The following is a 19,673-nucleotide window of genomic DNA, read 5'->3' as shown; positions in this document are numbered from 1 at the left end:
ATCTTGCTCTTCCTGATTTCCAAGATCTTCACAAACTAAATCTGCTGAATCTATCAAAAAAGAATTGGATTTCGTTGTCATGTGGTTCAGTTTCATGTCAGCACAAACATTTTGTTTTCTGCATTGCTTTTCTGAAGAACTGAATACTATGACTTGTTTGTGAAGGAACCAGGAAGAGCAGAAAACAATTGCTAGTTCGATTGAACGACAGTAACAAAGGAAGAATCCATCTCAGCCCTTGCTGGTATTGTGATCATTGATTGATCACCTAGAGATACCAATGAAGCTGTCACCATAGACAACGAGAAGGAGCTCCAAATTGGACATGTAAGCAATAACGAACAAGGATTCACATTTCTATTTGTCTGGTTATTTTCCAAAAAAGTACAAAGGTGATCCCAATGTGAACCAGATTTTCTTTTTTCGTTTGCTTTTAAAACATGATAACAATGAAGCTTGTTCGTTCTATTGTGGTAGCAGGAACTGGGAGCTTCTGGAACCATGGCCGGGATAAAAAATTGGGGTCCTGACAATAAAGAATTCGGATTCGAATCAGCGAGAACCAAAGAATATGTGGAAGGAGATGTATTCAAGAGCCTCGTACCCGCCCTTGAAGTTATTATATTGGAGGCCACCATTTCATCCAACAGGAGAGAGCTCAGCAAGACTTCAGTGGACTTTTTCCTCTATAAATGTCTTTGTACATAAGCTCTGTGCTTCACCTCCTGTAATCTCAAAAAGCAGAGAGATTTTCATTAACATGAAGAAAGAGGAAAGCAATGGATCAAATATTCAATTGTTGGAATACAAATACCAGCTTTTGCAATGAAGAAATAGCAATATAGTTGGAACAACAAATTTTATTCCCATTGTCTTGTCAGTTTGAGGAAGTTTAAGACGTTTTCGTACACAATGAACGTGATCAAAGCCACAGGGACATTCTTTTGAGAACCAAGTCACTCAAGAGTCAGCTAAGATAAATGACTATAAAAACAACACCATAGTTCATACCATAAGTCAAATTTCTATTTACTTGAAATTGGTGTGTCAGAAGCATGGCAGCAATTTTAGAAGATCCTCCAAGAACAGCATAATCAACTGAATTCTGCATGAAAAAAAACTCAGTAAGAGTTTTATATTTCATGCGGCGAAAACTAGAACTAATGGAGTAAGGTTCTTAAAAGGCAATGGTTTTTATGTCATCTGAATGTTGCTTGTAATTTATGATCATTGCAAGAATATACCCTAGGTGAATGGAAGAGGCTAAGATATACTCGAATATACTATTGTATGATTAGCTATATGGAGGACAAGCATCTGAAAAGGTTATACGCTATAGGCTAGATCAAATAAATATTTCCTTTAACAGCACAAGGTTACAACCAGTAGATATTATCCTTTTTGGGCTTTCCCTTTCGGACTTCCCTCAAGGTTTTAAAACGCGTCCACTAGGAAGAGGTTTCCACACTTATAAGGAATGCCTCGTTCCCCTCTCCAACCAATGTGGGATCTCACAATCCATCCCCCTTGGAAGGCCCAGCGTCCTCGTTGGCATATCGCCCGGTGTCTAGCTCTAATGCCATTTGTAATAGTCCAAGGCCACCGCTAGCAGATATATTCTCTTTGGGCTTTCCCTTTCGAGCTTCCCCTCAAGGTTTTAATAAAATGTGTCCACTAGGGAGAGTTTTCCACACCCTTAAAGAAATGATTCGTTCCCCTCTCCAAAATAGAGGTGGGATCTCGCATTTCCACTTCTCCCATAACTCAATAGAGTGGTGTTAGTAAACTCAAGCCAGAAACTTGTACCAGTAATTCCCCAGAACTTTGAGCATCCACTTTGGACCATCCAGACCTCGAGTTGGCAATAAATGTACGGAGTTCATAAACTGTAAAAGGAATGCACCATGAGAAACCTGCTGAAGCAACCAAACACATCTATGAACTAATTCCATGAAATTCTGTCAACAGAATGCCTTTTTATGACAAATGTACAAAAACTCTCCCATTCCATAAAAACCCTCGACAACATTTTTACAACCCCACAAGAAATAGGAGGAAAAAAAAGGAATAAAGGAAGAAAAGGATAAAAAAACAGATCCCAAGAGCCCATATTTGATAAAATGAACATTAGAGTATAATGATATGAATGGAAGCCACGAAAGTTTAACCAATATGCATATATGTATTGATATATAGATGGATAGATAGGAAACGTATGATGCTATTAACGGAGCCAAAATTGCAAAAAAAGGGGAGATGAGATATCCTCGCAAAACCAAAGGGTTATAAAAACTAAGTAATATAATAAGATTACTGTGGAGAAGCAAAATAATCACACTGTTGAGAGAAAACATAAACTAAATCCAAACAACTTACGAGGAAAAGGCCAGGAACAATCCCTTTATACAGAGCAGCAAAACTTTCCTCCCTCAAGATGGTTCTGAAGGCATCTGCAATTAAACACGATAGATGTGCACAGAATCAAATGCATAAGAAGTAATAGAGCAAAGCAATGAAATATCTACGAGGGGGATAACTACACTACAATTATAGCTGATGGAAGAAAGAAGAGAGGTGGCATACAACTCAGCTTCATATCTTTTTTTTTTTTTCTTTTTTTTTTTGTGATTACTCCTTCTTTCTAAACAAAACCAAGAGGAGAATTTTTAGAAAATCCTTCGGTTTAATGGGTTTGGACTTCTTGTTGTTTCCCTTATTTATTCTCTCTTTTTGATGAATTGTTTCTTTGGAAAGCTTTCATTCTTTGATAAATATAAAAAATCAAGGTAGACTAGATAAAACAACTGAAGCTTAACTTAACAACTGTCACAGTTTTCGAAGTAAAAATCATCCCATCATCATCATTATAAGCCATTAAACATTATCACAACACGGTGGGAGAGAAGGGGGAAAATATGAAATACTGAAGCTTAACTTGAATACAAATCACAAGATCTTGTAATTTACTAGGATAAGATATATCCCAGAGAGCATATTAAGATAAAAGGGCAGACCATATAGCTAGAATAAGGTTGTGCTTGATGAAGAGGATTCTGAAGCTGCATTCTTGTTTTCACAAGCCAAACTGGATTTGTGCAAAAAACAAACCTGAAGAGGCAGTAGAACCACACTTGTTAACATAATAAAAACTAAAAACTCTAATAAAATGAGGACAGAGACATTTTTCTAGCAAGTCAAAAGTGCAATAATGGAATTGTTTGACGTAAAAAGCATAAAAGGTCCAAGAAGCTATTGCAGAGCTTCATGTTGGACTCACCAAAGCTCCTGCTTCTGCTGCAAAAACAAGATGAAGCCTGGGACTCAAGTTCTTTCCATTGTCTGAATATCTTTGTTTGGCTCTGCCATAGATACCATAAAACGGGGAAAACATTTAATGGAGTTTGAAAGACTAGATGAAATGTTCAGCCAACAAAGAAAATATTAATAAATTACTCAATCGCTTGGACGGATTTCAGTTATGTACTTAAATCACAAGTAGGATAATTATATCACAAGTTCACTACAAGAGTTGCTAACTAATAGCCTTTCCCTCTTGTCTTTAGCTGAAGAGGCCTCAAGGATGGTTCAAAGTTGGTTGCCCTCCCTCTAGTACTAGAGATTTGATCTCGTTTGAGGATATTACAAAATTTATTGGGTTTTTTAATAATTCTCAAAGGGGACCGATCCCTTTCCCTTGGTACTCTCATTTGAGGATATCAAAGGTGCTTTAGAGGAGGATAGTTTGGATTTTAGTAATGATCCAGTTGGTAGAGTTAGTAGCATTGGTTCTAATTTTGAAAGGAATCTGCATGACTTTTACAAAGATTCAAGCGATGAAGGGCTTTTATATCCTTCATCAAGGGAAATAATCCTATCATTATTGCTGATCTCAACACTTCAGAAGCTCCAAAAGATTCTTCAGATATTATTGATGACCTTTGTAAATTTTTAAAGCTTGCAGCAGGTCCTTTGTCTGAGAAGGGGTTTGCTTTCAATGTTCCTCGCGGACTTGAAAGGGAGTTGGAGTAGCCTTTCTTCCTGGAGTCTGCAAGGCTTTCTCGCTGAGTTTTGTCCTATGAACGGTGGTTTAGCCGTTTAGGAGCTGGTTTGTATATGGTTCTAGCTTCACTGGCTCTTCAGTTAAGCAGCCTTGCTTTTAGAACAATTTTGTTTGTTTGTCACCTGGGCACTTCATTCCTTGATGTTTTATTTTGGCTATTGTATCCTTTGAGAATCTTTTCCTTATTTGTTTGGTTGCTGGTTCTCTTCACTCCCTTCGGGAGTATGTATCCTTTGGGAATCTTTACTTATTGGTTCGGTTGCTGGTTCTCTTCACTCCCTTTGGGAGTATGTATCCTTTGAGAATCTTTTACTCATTGGTTCGGTTGCTGATTCTCTTCACGCCCTTTGGGAGTATGTATCCTTTGAGAATCTTTTCCTTATTGGTTTGGTTGCTGGTTCTCTTCACTCCCTTCGGGAGTATGTATCCTTTGGGAATCTTTTACTTATTGGTTCGGTTGCTGGTTCTCTTCACTCCCTTTGGGTGTATGTATCCTTTGGGAATCTTTTACTTATTGGTTCGGTTGCTAGTTCTCTTCACTCCCTTCGGGAGTATGTATCCTTTGGGAATCTTTTACTTATTGGTTCGGTTGCTGGTTCTCTTCACTCCCTTTGGGAGTACATATTCTTTGGGAATCTTTTACTTATTGGTTCGGTTGCTGGTTCTCTTCACTCCCAAAGGGAGTATGTATCCTTTGGGAATCTTTTACTTATTGGTTTGGTTGCTGGTTCTCTTCACTCCCAAAGGGAGTATGTATCCTTTGGGAATCTTTTACTTATTGGTTTGGTTGCTGGTTCTCTTCACTCCCTTTGAGAGTTTGTATCCTTGAACTTTCTTTTTAAACCAAGACTTCTTTAGTTTTCAAAATTTAGAAGATTTTGACAAAAACATAGGTAGCAAAACAAAGAAACACATGAACAAAAGTAGTATTTGTATGCTTAATTTTAAAAAAAATAACAAACCAAAACAAGATATTTATCAAACATGACCTATAATTTATCCTAAGAGACAAGGCTGTGTGTTCCAACATGTACTTTATGCAAAGTGAATATTCATAAGTCAGATGTGGGACGGGTCAAATGCAACAGATGATGGGCAGTCAGAAAGCACAAAAATGGACTCAAGCATTAGCATGAGTCATTTAATTACGATATGGATAAGATTAGACACACATAAGGATACTTATACTACAATCGGATGCGGTTTATACTAAAATTGTAAAGTCATGAGAGCTTTTTTGTCTCGTGTCGATGAAGAACTGTATAAGGATCATACTAAAGGCGTTCCACAAATGTTCCTTATACATGCGGTTTATGGTTCGGATTTAGGGTCTTATACTAAGACAAATGGCAGAAGAATTTGGTCTATGCGAGGAAAAATTCATCCTGAAAATGTGAGTTGCGAGCCATATTCGAACAAAGTTTCATCTAAAAGGTTAAGCAAGCAAATTTCAAGGCACTTTCACTAAGTTTACCATTTCTTTTACAGAAGAACCAAATTAGTATAGCCCAGATCACAAAATTCGTGGGGAAATAGTAGAAAAAGCCAACAAACGATCGGAATTAGGAGTAGCAAACACTGAATCTACAAACCTCCATCCGACCAATAGTGAAGATTGCATTAACTGTATTCTTGTAAGTCGGGAGACTGGATCCTCTGCGATCACAACCTGCCATTTCGAGGGCAAAGGAGCAAAAACAAATGTTAGGGGTACAAAGACTTGAAACACCAGATTTTTTGGTCACACACGCAAGCTAACATTGAGCGGTCACATAAGTAAGCTACCTTGAAACCGGGTGCAGACGACATCTAGAGGATGCACGGCGGCGACGGCACCGGCGGTGGCATTCTCCCACTGCCACATGTCTGGCTGCGACGCGATTACAGATACTACACTTTGTGTTGTTTCCTTTCAGTTCATCGACGTTGAGAAATATCAGAAACGAATGATTCAAAGCATGAAATTTCGGCGGCGTTGCGACGGAAAAAAGCAGAGCTCGGAGCTTTACGATGGGTAATTCAGACAGATTAAAAATGAAAGTCTGCAAAAGTTCAGGAAAATGTGGATCGAAATCTCTAACATAAATTATCCATCTCTTACGATTCTTACCAATCATTAATTATTAATTATTTGTATTAACAAATCCTCAAAAATTAAACTTAAAAGTATAATTTCCACACCAAATACAAACATTTTACATGTAATTTAAAAAACCAAGTCTAAGTTACAATAACTCTTTGAAAATAGGAGGCATACCTGAAAAAGATAATTCTTATGAATACTATTTTATTTCGGATAAAATTGATTTTTATTACCATTCTTAATGGTTCAATCCTTCATTCAACCGTATCAATAATTTCCCGCTCGCACGTACTTTTTCTACTTCTCAAATGGTCGATCGAATCAGAAGTTTAGCCATGGTGATACATGGGCTTCTTCTTCTTCATCACCAATGTTTTGAGTTTTACAAAGTTGCATTAAGAGGATGGTGTCTTAGAATACAAAAATAACTCATCGTAGAGAACTCTGTTCTTGAAGGGACGGTGTTTTAAGTTATTGGGAAGCTATGAATACAAAAGGCAAGTACCAAGAAATGTCTCTCTATCATCCACCCATACAATTCCAGGTCGAGAGGCAAAAATATGGAAAGTTCTAATAAGGAAGGCTCCATATGTTTTGAAGGAACCCAAACAATCCCATGTCCTCATCCCAGGCCAAATGAATTATCAAGACTCAATGGTATTATATATCTTCAACTGCTGTTCTGACTTGAAAAGTGCCATAAAAGCTTTGTATTTTCCGCAGTATCCTGATGGTGAAAGAAACAAACGAAATTACAAAATAGTAATGCCAACTACTACTGATACCATGATTCTACCCAATGTTATTGAATTGTACTGTTGCATATTTGCAGAGGAATTTAGTAAAATTAAGTGACTTGCACAGATTATAATAAGAACGATGATGAATGAAGTAGCCATGCTAAAATCATAAGAAATAAAGCATGCAGAGTAACAGATAGAATAGGCTCTGCAGCTTGAAACTGTGTAATGCTGCTGCATGCTTCAGTGAGATTGATAAGTATGACTAATTCACAATAGGCACTCTACAGGTTCAAGGTTACAATGACTATTCAATAAGGTTTTTGAGAGGTAACATGCTATCGTGTCAGCTAGGACGCTGGTCCCCGAGGGGTGAATTGTGAGATTCCACATCGGTTGAAGAGGGGAACAAATCATTCCCTTTAAGAGTGTGGAAACCTCTCTATAGTAGACGCGTTTTAAAATCGTAAGGCCGATGGCGCTACGAAACGGGCTAAAGTGGACAATATCTACTAGCGGTGGGCTTAGGCTTAGGCTTAGGCTTAGGCTGTTACATACTATCGTGGTCTAAAGCTTTTGTGGCATTTGTGAAACTATGAAGGGCAAAAATATAGATCAACACATTGCCTCGAGGTTTTTTTTGTTAACATTACTTATACTTCAGAATATAGATTATAGAGATAAGGTTTTTGTTAACATTACTTTGTATGAGCTTATTTATCTCAACTAACAATTGTTCTGCTCCAAAGAAAAAAGATTGAAAAAATTATTGGACCATATAGGCATCATAACCATAAATCTTCATAAGAAGATGAAATGAACAAACAACAGCAAATTAAGATTTCAACAAAGAATTGCATTTTAAGGACCATCATCTTCTACCTATTATCAACTCTTGAAGTTTCTTATATATTTTTTGGTTCCTTGAGAAAACGCACATACTCAGGCTATTGTGTAGCTCCAGGTTAGGTTACACTTGCATGACTGGATAAATCTGATCACTTCCAAACTGCACACACTTCCGTACCTCAAAGTCCTAGAATTTCTCCAGCTCAGGGTCAGTTAATAAAAGCACAGCAAGTATGTCAGAAAAAACTATAGTCCAAATCGTCTCATTTCCTCGTAGATCGCACATTGGTTAGAGAGGAGAACAAATCATTTCTTATAAAGGTGTGGAAACCTCTCCCTAGCAGACACGTTTTAAAATCGTGAGGCTGCAGACAATATCTGCTAGCAGTGGCTTGGGCTGTTACAAATGGTATAAGAGCCAAGCACCGGGCGGTGTGCCAGCGAGAATGCTGGGCCCCCAAGGAGGATGGATTGTGAGATCCCACATCGGTTGGAGAGGGAAACAAAGCATTCCTTATAAGGGTGTGGAAACCTCTCCTAGCGACGCGTTTTAAAACCATGAGGCTGATGACTAACCGGCTAAAGCGAACAATATCTACTAGCGGTGGGCTTGAGCTGCACATTTTGCTTATTGCTTCATTGATTAAGAAATTGTGTTTCTTATCCAAAAAAGATAAAAAAAAGCAGACACTCGAGCCATTTGGTAGCTACAGGCTAGTTTACACAGCTGGATAATCTTCTACCCTCAACTGTATAGTTTTGCGTCCCAAATCCAATTCATAAAGGACCTCTCCTCAAGTTAGGAGAACCGCAGGCATAGTATATAAAATTCTATAGAAACTCATTATCATACTTGTAACTCTCAAGCTAGATTCGGTCCTCCGGAGTTGGGATCAAATTCTTCTGCTAAGCTACCACGGATAGGGACTAAAATTAAAGATTACCAGGTTTCGTATCCATGAATCCATACCCTGACTACAACCCCAAAACATACCCAATGGCCATGATAAACTCATTATAACGTCTTGATGAATGCTCAATTACTAAGATAGGCTAACATGGTCTATACACATGGCATACAGTTTGAAACATGTAACTCGTTCTAAAATACACTTGCAAACAGTAGGACTACATTACCTCACTCCATTGAAACTTTGGCGCCAACCTCCTTCATCTTGGCAATAATCGTATCAGCTTCCTCTTTCGTCACCCCCTTCTTTAGAAGCGTTGGCGCCTTCTCCACCAAATCCTTAGCTTCCTTCAATCCCAAATTCGTAAACATTCGCACTTCCTTAATGACCTTGATCTTCGACGCAGCATCAAAAGCTTCAAGCTTCACATCAAACGCTGTCTTCTCCGCCTTCTTCTCTTCACCGCCTTTCGCCCCAGAACCACCCTTGCCAGCGTTTTGCAAGCCGCCAAACCCCATCCCCGGCATCATCACCGCCATTACCGGCATATCCTTCACATCCAACTTTTCTCGAAGAACCTCCGTAAGGTCTGCAACCTCAAGTAGCGTGAGACCGGAGATCTCATCCACAATGGCCGTAACTCTCTCTGAAGGGGCTGGTTTTGATTCCGGTGAAGCAACAGTGTAATTCCGGTGATTCAGCAATGAAAACGATGTCAATCTTTCCAACCCTAGAAGATTTAAATTGCAAGTAGACGGAGAATCAGAGGCAGAGTTGTGAGCGAAAGTTCTGCGAACCCACGATAAATGAGAGGAAATACTTCGCAAATGTCTCATCTCTTAAATGTATGGTAAATCGTGAATGTTGTTCCGTCGGCAAGTTCAGTGAGACAATGAGCTCTGTGCGTTCATGTGGAACATAGATTGTTCGCCGTCGTTCAGATTCTGTGAAGAAGCCTAAACCCTACCGTCGAGAGCGAAGCAGATGGTAAATTCCCAGGGTGGGCTTTTAGTTGGGCTTTCGAATCAGGTAGGCCCACCATTATTGGGCCGTCTCTGCAAGGAATGGCCCATCCAATCATCACGGTACAATATGAAAATACTGATCTGCTTCGCTCTCGACGGTACAATCACCTTAGTAGTTGGATAAGATCAGCATTTTCATGAATTAAAAAAAAAGTGGATCGATGTTAAAATGGTGCCAACATTTTAACTAACATTTTCGTAATATTAAAATATTAAAATTTTTATTAAAATTAACTTATATCTTATTAATGGTATGCCAATTTAAACATAATTCATGCTTATTATACAAGGAATAAAACTATTTTATTATATATTTATAATGTATACACTAAATAAATAAATATACTTAAATGGGTAAGATTATGTGATAATATTTAAATTTGAGTTTTAGAAATTATATAAAATATTATATTATATTCTATTTTTATTTATGAAATATTATTAAATTTAGTAGAATGGGTATTAAAAATGGAAAAAAGTTATCTATTAAATTTTTTTTAATAATAAAAAATAGAGAAAAATTCTCAATTCTCACCAACCATCGTTTTTAATCTCATATCACTTGGTGGTTTGGAAGAGATTTTTTGACACATTTTTTGACACATGCTTCCTGTACAGCCTAATGAGATTTTTTCTTTCCAACAAAAGAGTATGGAATTTAGACTATTTAGACTATGGAGAGCGGTAAGAACAATGAAGACCTTCTTTTTTGTGCCTCTTTAGACATATAATTAGATAAATTAATATCTTTGAGACACATAATCGAGTTTACCGTGTTTGAATAAATAGATGAAAAAAAGTGAAGGGAAGAACTATTTACTCGAGTCGAATAAAAGAAAAATTTGAGAATGAATACGGTTAGGAAGAGCCGAGAAAGCTTACTAGATAAGGAAACAAAGTCAAGGATGTCAAAGCCTTGGTTTTGGAACCTATTGAGAAGGGTTTTGGAAAGTGCTGTTTGGAGCTGGAATGTTGTTAGAGCCACTCAAACTCGCAGTTCTCGGAGTCCTTCCTTCCCAATGGAACCTCCCAAGAGGGTCCACCCGCCTGTCAAGTTCAATATATATTACGTAAATTCCACAACAAACTGAGAATCATTTCACAACAAACTGAGAATCATTTCACCATTCAAAGCATACAGCACTTACAATGACAGTGGAATCTCTTGCAGCTAAAGCCAAGATATCAGCGCACCAAACTGTTTGTGGCCATTCTTTCTCCAATGCAGATTTGATCTCATCCCTCAAACCCTCTAAGGTTCCTATTTGGGTTTGGAATCTTTTCATTTCTAAAGCTCCTAGTTAATTCAATAGTACCTTATACGTTAAACTGTGCTTGAATTGAATTGACACGAATTGACATCTTTTATCTTAAAACTAAAAAAACTTAATTTTAGAGTTGAAACTAACTCCATAAATGCTAGGAGCTTCAACTCTCCCTTGCCAAGCCTAATGGGTAAAATGTAAAACTTCATCTCATTATTAATGCTTTTATCCATAAATGGCAACAATCCTAATACTTCTAGAAAAACTAACATTTTGTTAAAATGTCTAAGAAAAAACACTACTCACCCTCTATTAATATTCAACCCTTCAATTTATGAGAATATGGATAGTAATGTCTGATAGGTTGATAGCTTCAAAAACTAAGCTTTGCCTAAATCACTTTTGCGTCTGCCTATAGTCCTTGATCCAATGGCAAACAGCCGAATTCCTTTAGTGAACTCTCTAAAGACTGAAACAGAGAGGTTCATATTGAACCATAATTTTTCTCAGATGGTATTCGTGTCGGTCGAGAAGAGGAAGAGGATGATGGGCGATCCCAGGAGGCTTCACTGACAATTGCATCGTTGAAGCCTTCCGCTCTCGGGTAGCTATGTCCTGCACCACTCACCTAATTTCATGGATACAAATTCAAACATGTCACAAACTTACAACTGAGTCGGTAGATTATAACAAGTGATTGCTAGACCTGACAAGAAAATACAAGCCTTGAAAAGACACTGTCAGTATAAGCTAGTTTCACACCGAAGGTTACGCAATATTCTGCTAAATATACATGAACAATGAGAAGAAATAAAACTTACGAGAACTGGTTTGATAACTCTTCTGTTTTATTTAAAAAATTATGCCTACTTCCCCTTCATTTCTATGGTATGTTTCAAATATGTTTTTTTTTTACAAACACATGTTAACTCTTAGCCAAATTCCGAAAACAAAACAAGTTTTATTTTATTTTTATTTTTTAAAAAATTTTGGCTTACATTTTAAAGACGTTGAAATAAAAGGGAAATACATTGGTAAGCTAAAATTTAAAAATACTTGAAAACTAAAACTAAAGTAGCTATAAAATCGGCCCAGGGGATTCATTTCAATACAGGGAAAAAAAATCCTAAGATGAGATGATGTATATACATGATCTAGTCAGTAATAGTGAATTAAGAATTGCCAACGAACAGGACAAGATGTCACCGAAGGAAACTTTTTGGTTTCTTGAAATAATGGTTGCATTGAAAAGAAAAAGAAATAAGATAACTAAACTTTACATCAAAAAGGGGGCTGCAAACTTACAGTTTCCAAGCAGGCGGATAGTAATGTCATGCCCGGCAATGCATCAATTCCACGCTACAGACATAAGTATCGAACAATAACGGTACATTTCACAGGAAAAAAAATGTCTAACCGCAATGACATTGAAAGGTAGCTTACCTGGCCTTGCACTTGGGTCTTGTAAACAAATCCTCCACAGCAAAATAGCGACGATCCGACTATGAATCTGCTCATGCACAATTTTTTAAGGCATCAAAACCATAAAAAAAAAATATTTTAAACAGGCTATTGAAAGGTTAACGTACGACTTATTTTCTAGTTGATCAAATAGAGCAAGAGGTTGCAGCTGAACATGCCACTTAAATGAAGCCACAACAAATGGGCACATCTAGATCATTTTAATATTTTATAAGCCCCCCAAAGCATGCAGAGGTAGACCAGGAGACCAGTTACTTTGCAGAAAGTTATCCAGACTATACAGCACCCAAACTGTTTTAATACCTGAAGATCTAGATACTAAAACTTGCGTATATGCAGAAGATTAAGAAGAAAGACTTGACATACAAGCAAGAGAGTATTCCAAATGTGGCCCATCCTTGCATGTAATCTCCTTGTACGTCTTGCCTTTTTTCTGCAAAATATGAAACTCAAAGGTAGACTTAGGTTTAGCTTTCACGCCTTTAAAAAAAGAACAATCATGTTAGACACTGTTGTATTTCCTGGATGACCCTAAATTTAGTTCCTACGACAACTTCAATTTAAAGGAATGCATGGGTGGTATGTTGCATGAGAGAGAGATTCTCACCACACATTTTGGCAAGAAAAAAATTAATTGGTTCATAATCAGCCACAGGGATTGTGACGTTAACAGCATATGGAACGTCCCTGGCAATGTCACCTGAGATAATTACAGGTTTGAGACAATATGAGGATTATCATAAATAATTAATCGAGAATTCCATTGTATAAAAAAAAATTTTAAAAAAAACACCCATACATCTCCAGTCAATCATCAACATCGAGGGTGACAAAGTTGTAGGGTAGCTCCCAGTTGCCCCTGAGCCCGATACTTTCACCTCTAGTCCATTTTCTGGAAAAACCTGCAAATGTTTGATCAAATTGCATCAGCTACAAAGAATACCAATTTTCAGTTTATTATTCAACTAACTGAGAACTCAATACCTGAATAATCGGTTTCTGTACAAAAGAGGAAAGTGATGCAATTGCAGTCATATAAAGAACCAGACTAGTCTGCTCCGTGCTAAAGCTAAAGAAATAAACGTGAACTTGGATAAATAGATCTTCTATCATTATCAAATAGCAAAGACAAAATATAATGGATGGATACAAGGCGATGAACTTTTACCTGAATGCACGGTGTGGCTTCTCATAGCCTAATTGAGTCAAACCATTGTAAACCTGTGGTATTATTCAAGGTACATTCTCTTAAATAATTCAATCAAAGAACTTTTCTTTCTAAGCCAACTTGAAATGACAATAGTATCTTACAATTTCCCAAGATCGAGGGTGAAAACCAACAGTAAACCCTTTGAAAACACGTGGGCCTTGTATCTCACAAGGGATGGCAAGATCGACAATAACTCTGAGGCAGATAACAGTTATAAGTGAGTTACTTTCTCTCCGCCAAGAGAACTTCCCCTTTCAAGAAATAATATCTAAAATCCCCATGCATTGCGAAGCATCCCTAATTAACACTGATACTTTGTTTTGTTTTTATTCCATAAAAAATTCCAATCATTCAAGTTATTACAAATATTAATTAAAACACGACTGGCCTCCATGCTTCACTCATTACAGCATGATGGATTGTGCAGGATAAAGATGTTGTGTGCCTGGTTTAGAGATGTGGTTAACACTACAGAACTAACATGTAACTTAATATTATCGAGAAATTTCTCTATCAGGCTGATAGGTATCTTGCATCCAAAGAACCGCACAGGGGAGGTGGTGTGAATGCATTTTTAAAGGAGGCTGTGCTGCTTCTGTATTTTTCTGCATAAGGGTGTAAAATGAATTGTTGGATAAGAGTGGGCCCAATCAAGTTATGGAGTTGTAAGAAATGGGGAGAGAATGAGAAGGCAGCAAAGTGACGGGTACAAATTTGGATACTTCGTGGGAGACAGATTCTCTAAATCCTGTATCAGTGGACTGAGATTTCCATTTACATTTCCACATAACACAGTAGTAGCAGTGACGCTAATTGTTGTCCCGGGGAAATCAGAAAAAGAGTGAATGCTTACTAATGCCATAAGCTAGACTTCAATTGTCTATTACGAACTGCAGATGACAGATTCTTCACTTTCATGTTCTAAAATATTGTCTTCGCTTTCGTGAAAAGGAAGTATTTATCCCAGCCAACAACAAATAAGCACTTGAAAGACACAACTATGCATGGTTTTCAAGAATATTTGGCACCCATGCTTCAAAAGAAGAAGAAAGGTTCCTTCAGCTACTCATGTTCTTTCGCACTGAGTTCCATAAACTTCAATAAATAAGCCAGTTTCTTTAGTCCACTCATCATGAAAACCTTAAACCATCATTCAAGGATTGCACACACGTTTAGATTCAGTAAATTAAAAATGTAACTCTGAAAGAAATCAAGGAGTTACGTGCAAGACCTGCAACTGGACTCATGAGTGATATTGCAGATGCATCCCAGACCACCTATAATAAGATGATGAATGCGTTCATCACTAGTATCAACATATTCCAAGAGCACTAATATCAAACATGTGCATACAGTTCTCAGAAAATCAAAGAACTAAAATTTCCAAGAATTTTACCGTGCAAGATAATGAATATAGAAATGAAAGTTGCTAGTAAAATAATTTAGGTAAATATGAGTGACAGAGGGCTCATGTATAGCATGCATGCATATCTATGTATTAACATAGTTTCCAGAATTGTATTAAGTAAATATGAGTGACAGAGGTTGTCATGGATCCCAAGAAGCATATTTTCTAGGCAGCCAAAATTGTATTGACATAGTTTCCAGAAAAATTTAGGAGTTGATATACCAATGAAGGAAGATTGGGGACAAAAAGCTGACTAACCTTTACATTGTCCATTTAAACAACCTCTACACATAACATTTACCTGAAATTAGAATTCCATGGTCCATAAGAAGCCATAAACCCAAATACATAAGTTTGAAGAATTGAGAGAGAGTCAAATATAAAACTAACCTGCGCAGTCCTCCCCAATTTGTCATAACTATGCTCACAAGAAGTCAGGTCGCCATTGTAATAATCCTGAACAGATGGAAATTGGAATGATTATGATGTCAGTTCCATATCATCTGATCCAACAGGTTATAATGTCAACAAAAGCTAAGAATGAAATAGTTTTTGTTTTCTTTTTCAATCAGAAACAGAAAAATTCATTCATAAAACGGGGACTATAGACAAAGGGAGATAAGGAGTATCCCAGAGGCCCTGCAAGCATTTAAAACTCATTTAATTCTTATCATCATTATTAAGGGAAAATTGTCAAATTGTAAGTTCGGTTGGTGAGCTTTCAAGATTATGTCTATTTAGTCGATAGAAATTAAAAGAAAAAAATTCTAATAAGTTTATGAACTTTCAAGATTATTTCTATTTGATCTTTATACATTTTAACTATTAGTTTGAATTTTTTTGAAACTCCTCTTTAAGTTATCTTCGTTACTAGCGTTCTCATGCAAGAGAAAAAAAAAACTAAAAATGAACATCCATTTACATTAGAAACTAAGCTTACTTGAACAAAGTCGGCATGTCCTGAACCAGATACAAAGTAGTTGAACTTATCAAATCGACCAAAATCTACATATCCCTGGTTAACCAGGAACAGATGCACTAGAGATATGAATGAGACTGACCAAGCCGTTGAAAGCATGAATAGAAAAAGAAAATATGAATCAAATGTATTCAAGAGATAATAAAACTATAGTAGTTGTTTCAGAGCGAGAACTAGCAACAATGTAATGAAGGGCACAATTCTTTAACTACAGCAAGTATAAAAGAATGAATGAAATCAATGCAATTCTTCTCAGTCAATTTTGACAGTTCCCGGAAAATGGTTAACCCAAAATGAAATGGAAAGCAACTTCCTTCAGGCCGAAGAAAATATATACATTTTCCAGAACTCCTACTCTCTAACCCTTAACCATTTACTGATGGAACTCCAACAGTGGCGAATCTCAAGTAAAGATGGCATGTGTATGTAAATCTTTCTTCATCAATATGGCACTAAGATGTTGCTAAAATCCCTCTGACATATATCTTCAAAGTAAATCAAAGGTCATTGTAAAGTAATCTAACAGAGATGCATTACCACTTGTGATCTACTTTCCACATCTTTGCAAAACTGAACCACCAAGTCAGAACCCTATATCAAGTGATGTTTGACTCAATATTGCCTGAATTCATGTATTTATAAGGAGTTTAAAAATATAATAAAAAGTTTCATTAGTTAAGTAAAAAGAACATCACCTTCTCCTCATATTCAAATGGGTGTCCAATCCAGCTGCTCTAATTGTCAAGTTAAGTAAGCTAAAATCATAATAACACCAGAAGCAAAATTGAGGAACAGGCAAAAAGAAATGTAAAGGGAAGTTGATTTCAGATCCCATAGAGGAACAAAAACAGAAAGTTCAATATGACAGATGAAGATGCTAACATATTGACTGGATCACCAACATTAATAAATAAAACCATATCAAGAAAAATCCACTTAAAGCCACAAGAAACTTCATGGAAAAGGTTTCCTAAAATGAATCCATTACTGATCACGAACCTCTAGAAAGATTCATTTGGGATAAAGTGAAGCCAACAAACATCACAATGAAGAAAGTTATAAAATGATCAACCTAGATTTGATTGTTTTCCAAATGCAAATTGTTTTCCCATCTCCCTAATGAACTGTGCATTTGGTCATTCTTGTTACCACATCTAGGTCCTTGCAAGTAGTAATACAGACCATTCTGAGTAGGATACAAAGTCAATGATGTGACTAGAATTGTCAAAAACATAGCAACTGGAACTTGGCACTGCAATTGCATTCATTTCAACAGCCTGTAAAAGAACATCTAAACAAAGAAATTTCTGTATGAGAGAAAGTGTAATTCAACATTTGAAAAAGAGACAAAATAAGCTGAATAATGCAAGCTTACTAATTAATGCACTGAATAGTAGTAAATGTAAAGAACAAACACCAATATGATATCTTGTACTCATATTTTTATCTTTCTTTCAACGTTTGAACATATCCTGCAGGCTGCAAATAAGTTTAGTAAGCTCTTCAGTAGAAGCATCACAACTAGAAAAAGAAAGAAAAAAAAAAGTTCACGAGCCTGAATAGTGTAATCTAATACTCAAAATATTGCTGCCATAAAATCGAAGGCTTGAGTTAAAGCATTCGTCAAGTTAGTGTAGGGCAGGGAGAATATAGAATCGAATAACACTAGCATGTTCAAAATATCCAGGAGAACCATAGGAGCAAGATTCAAAAAGGCAAGATGAACAAATTGAAACAGATATCCAATTTGAGGAATAAATCGTGAAAATACTAATTAAAACTTATATTCAATACTACATTTACGAATTCGGATCGGTTCCAGCTCCATAGCGATAAAATGGAATGTGTAGCTATGTTCAAGTCCAGCTGAATTCAAGCCTCCAAACTGCTTCCGAAAATGAGAATGAAGAACACGAAAACGAAAATACCTGAAACCTTCAAGTGAATAGCTCCGTTTGGTTTCTCGGCTCGAAATACGGGATGCATCCGCGAAAACCTGCGATTACGGGAAATGATCAGGCCATTGCACCAGCAACGCGGGCATTGCCTGGTAAGAACTTTCCATTAACAAAAAATGGTAGAATCTTACCTAAAATAAAATAATAAACTATACAAACACGCGGGCATTTCTTTATGAGACTATTTTATATTAATTCAGATTCATCTCAATAACTGTAATAAATTATATTTTAATTTTGTTTTCTTTTTACATCTACGCCAAGTAATAAAAATATATTTTTAATTTTTATAGATTCTAATTCAAATAATTATTAAATGTAATTTCGTCATCAATCAAGCTCTCGGGCGCTGGGCCCAAGTAAAAAGGCTATAATTGGGCCGGGCCAAGAGACTCAAAATCTGCATTGGGCCCACGGCCCAATGTATCCCACGAGGAGCTCAAATTCGACTTTTCCTAACCCAATTCAAAAGAGAAGAAGAAAATAAAAAAATAAAAAATAAATAAAAGAACATGACCTTAGTTTGGGCCCAGGTAAAGAGACTAATATTGGGCCGAGAGACCCAAATTCTACATTGGGCCCGCGGCCCAATGTATTCCATGAGGAGCCCAAATTCGACTTTTCCTAACCCTACTCAAAAGAGGAGAAAATTTCAACAAAAAGGAAAGACTTCGTGATCCCCTTCTGACCTTAGTTTGGGCCCAAGTAAAGAGGCTACTATCGGGTCAAGAGATTCAAAGTCTGAATTGGGCCCACGGCCCAATGTATCCCATTACGAGCCCAAATTCGACTTTTCCTAGCTCTATTCAAAAGAGAAGAAGAAAATTTAAAAAAAAAAAAAGAAAAAGAAAAAGAAAACATGACCTTAGTTTGGGCCCAAGTAAAGAGACAATTATTGGGCCAAGAAACCTACAAAGGGCCCATTAGGAGCCCAAGTTTGACTTTTCTAACCCAATTCCAATTCAAAAAAGGAAAAAAAAAAAAAGAAAAAAGTGTGGCTGCTGGGATTCGAGCCCAGGTCTCCACGGCCACAACGTGGAATTCTCACCACTAAACTACAGCCACTTTGTTGTCCCAAAAGTCCGCACAAAATTATTAAAGCAAAGAAAAGTTCTGAGAGTTCGAGAAGGAGAGACAAAGAGGCATGAAAATGCGGCTACTTTTGTGGGGTTTTGTGGAAAACAAGTTTAAAAAGGGGCCGATGTCCTTTTAAGAATATGGAGATTGGATGCCCTTGTTTTCAGGGCGTTGGGGTCTGCAACCCACAGAACCCACGGCTTCTGGGTCCATCCATATTCCACACACGCACACACACACACCCTCCCTGTGGCACACATTTTGATACCAAAAACAAATGGTTTATGAGTCTCCGGCCAAGGGAGAGAGAGAGAGAGAGAGAGAGGTCCCAGGCGGGCGGTGAAGAAAATATAAGAAAATAAAAGAAAAAGAAAAAGGTGGGTAACGTGGATTCCAATTGGGACTCCTTTTCCTTTTTGTACTTAAATAAAAGAGACATGGAATTTACAGAAAGCATCTTGGAATCCCAATGTTATTGCGTTTCCAATTATTGTTAACACTTTTTTGAAGCCCGCATTATACCTTTTCTTTTTCTTTTCCTTTCTTTATAATTTTACTTTAAACTGAGACGTAGTGGGATCTGACCCCATTTCCCTCTCTTTCCCCCAATTTAATATTTCAGTTGA

The 19,673-nt window shown here is 37.0% G+C and overlaps 3 protein-coding genes and 1 non-coding gene across 6 annotated transcripts; all 4 read right to left on the bottom strand.

Moving 5' to 3' along the window:
* Nucleotides 1-632: 632 nt before the first annotated feature.
* Nucleotides 633-2,929, bottom strand: LOC111463517 (folate transporter 1, chloroplastic). The gene is given in 8 exon segments (XM_023107479.1): nt 633-725; nt 815-941; nt 1,012-1,105; nt 1,807-1,895; nt 1,898-1,916; nt 2,377-2,450; nt 2,584-2,599; nt 2,790-2,929. Coding segments are annotated over 7 exon segments (423 nt in total). The 5' UTR covers nt 2,597-2,599; nt 2,790-2,929; the 3' UTR covers nt 633-718.
* Nucleotides 2,930-6,516: 3,587 nt separating this feature from the next.
* On the bottom strand, nt 6,517-9,610 carry LOC111463515 (50S ribosomal protein L7/L12). Its single transcript, XM_023107477.1, has 2 exons — nt 8,870-9,610; nt 6,517-6,870 (listed from the first exon to the last, which is right to left on the bottom strand). The coding sequence occupies exon 1, from the start codon at nt 9,477-9,479 to the stop codon at nt 8,871-8,873; it is 609 nt and encodes a 202-aa protein (XP_022963245.1). The 5' UTR covers nt 9,480-9,610; the 3' UTR covers nt 6,517-6,870; nt 8,870.
* A 1,514-nt stretch (nt 9,611-11,124) lies between these two features.
* Nucleotides 11,125-18,074, bottom strand: LOC111463513. Of its 3 annotated transcripts, none has more exons than XM_023107474.1 (18): nt 17,810-18,074; nt 17,388-17,491; nt 17,212-17,303; nt 16,708-16,746; nt 16,550-16,603; nt 15,974-16,048; nt 15,424-15,489; nt 15,292-15,334; nt 14,848-14,902; nt 13,727-13,820; nt 13,584-13,636; nt 13,400-13,484; nt 13,215-13,317; nt 13,023-13,115; nt 12,782-12,848; nt 12,377-12,443; nt 12,239-12,292; nt 11,125-11,561 (listed from the first exon to the last, which is right to left on the bottom strand). In XM_023107474.1, the coding sequence occupies exons 2-18, from the start codon at nt 17,449-17,451 to the stop codon at nt 11,418-11,420; spliced, it is 1,248 nt and encodes a 415-aa protein (XP_022963242.1). In that variant the 5' UTR covers nt 17,452-17,491; nt 17,810-18,074; the 3' UTR covers nt 11,125-11,417. The 3 variants fall into 3 exon arrangements, with proteins under 3 accessions (XP_022963242.1, XP_022963241.1, XP_022963243.1); XM_023107473.1 differs by having other exon boundaries at nt 17,941-18,074; XM_023107475.1 differs by having other exon boundaries at nt 14,857-14,902; nt 17,941-18,074.
* An 889-nt stretch (nt 18,075-18,963) lies between these two features.
* Nucleotides 18,964-19,035, bottom strand: TRNAH-GUG. The gene has a single exon. It is a non-coding gene; the product is annotated as a tRNA-His (tRNA).
* Between the last annotated feature and the right edge of the window lie 638 nt (nt 19,036-19,673).

The sequence above is a fragment of the Cucurbita moschata genome, unplaced genomic scaffold (genome assembly GCF_002738365.1).
Source record: "Cucurbita moschata cultivar Rifu unplaced genomic scaffold, Cmos_1.0 Cmo_Scf00028, whole genome shotgun sequence".
Classification (NCBI taxonomy): domain Eukaryota; kingdom Viridiplantae; phylum Streptophyta; class Magnoliopsida; order Cucurbitales; family Cucurbitaceae; genus Cucurbita; species Cucurbita moschata.
Note: the sequence above shows the minus strand (reverse complement) of the source record. Positions and strands in the feature narration are given on the sequence as shown.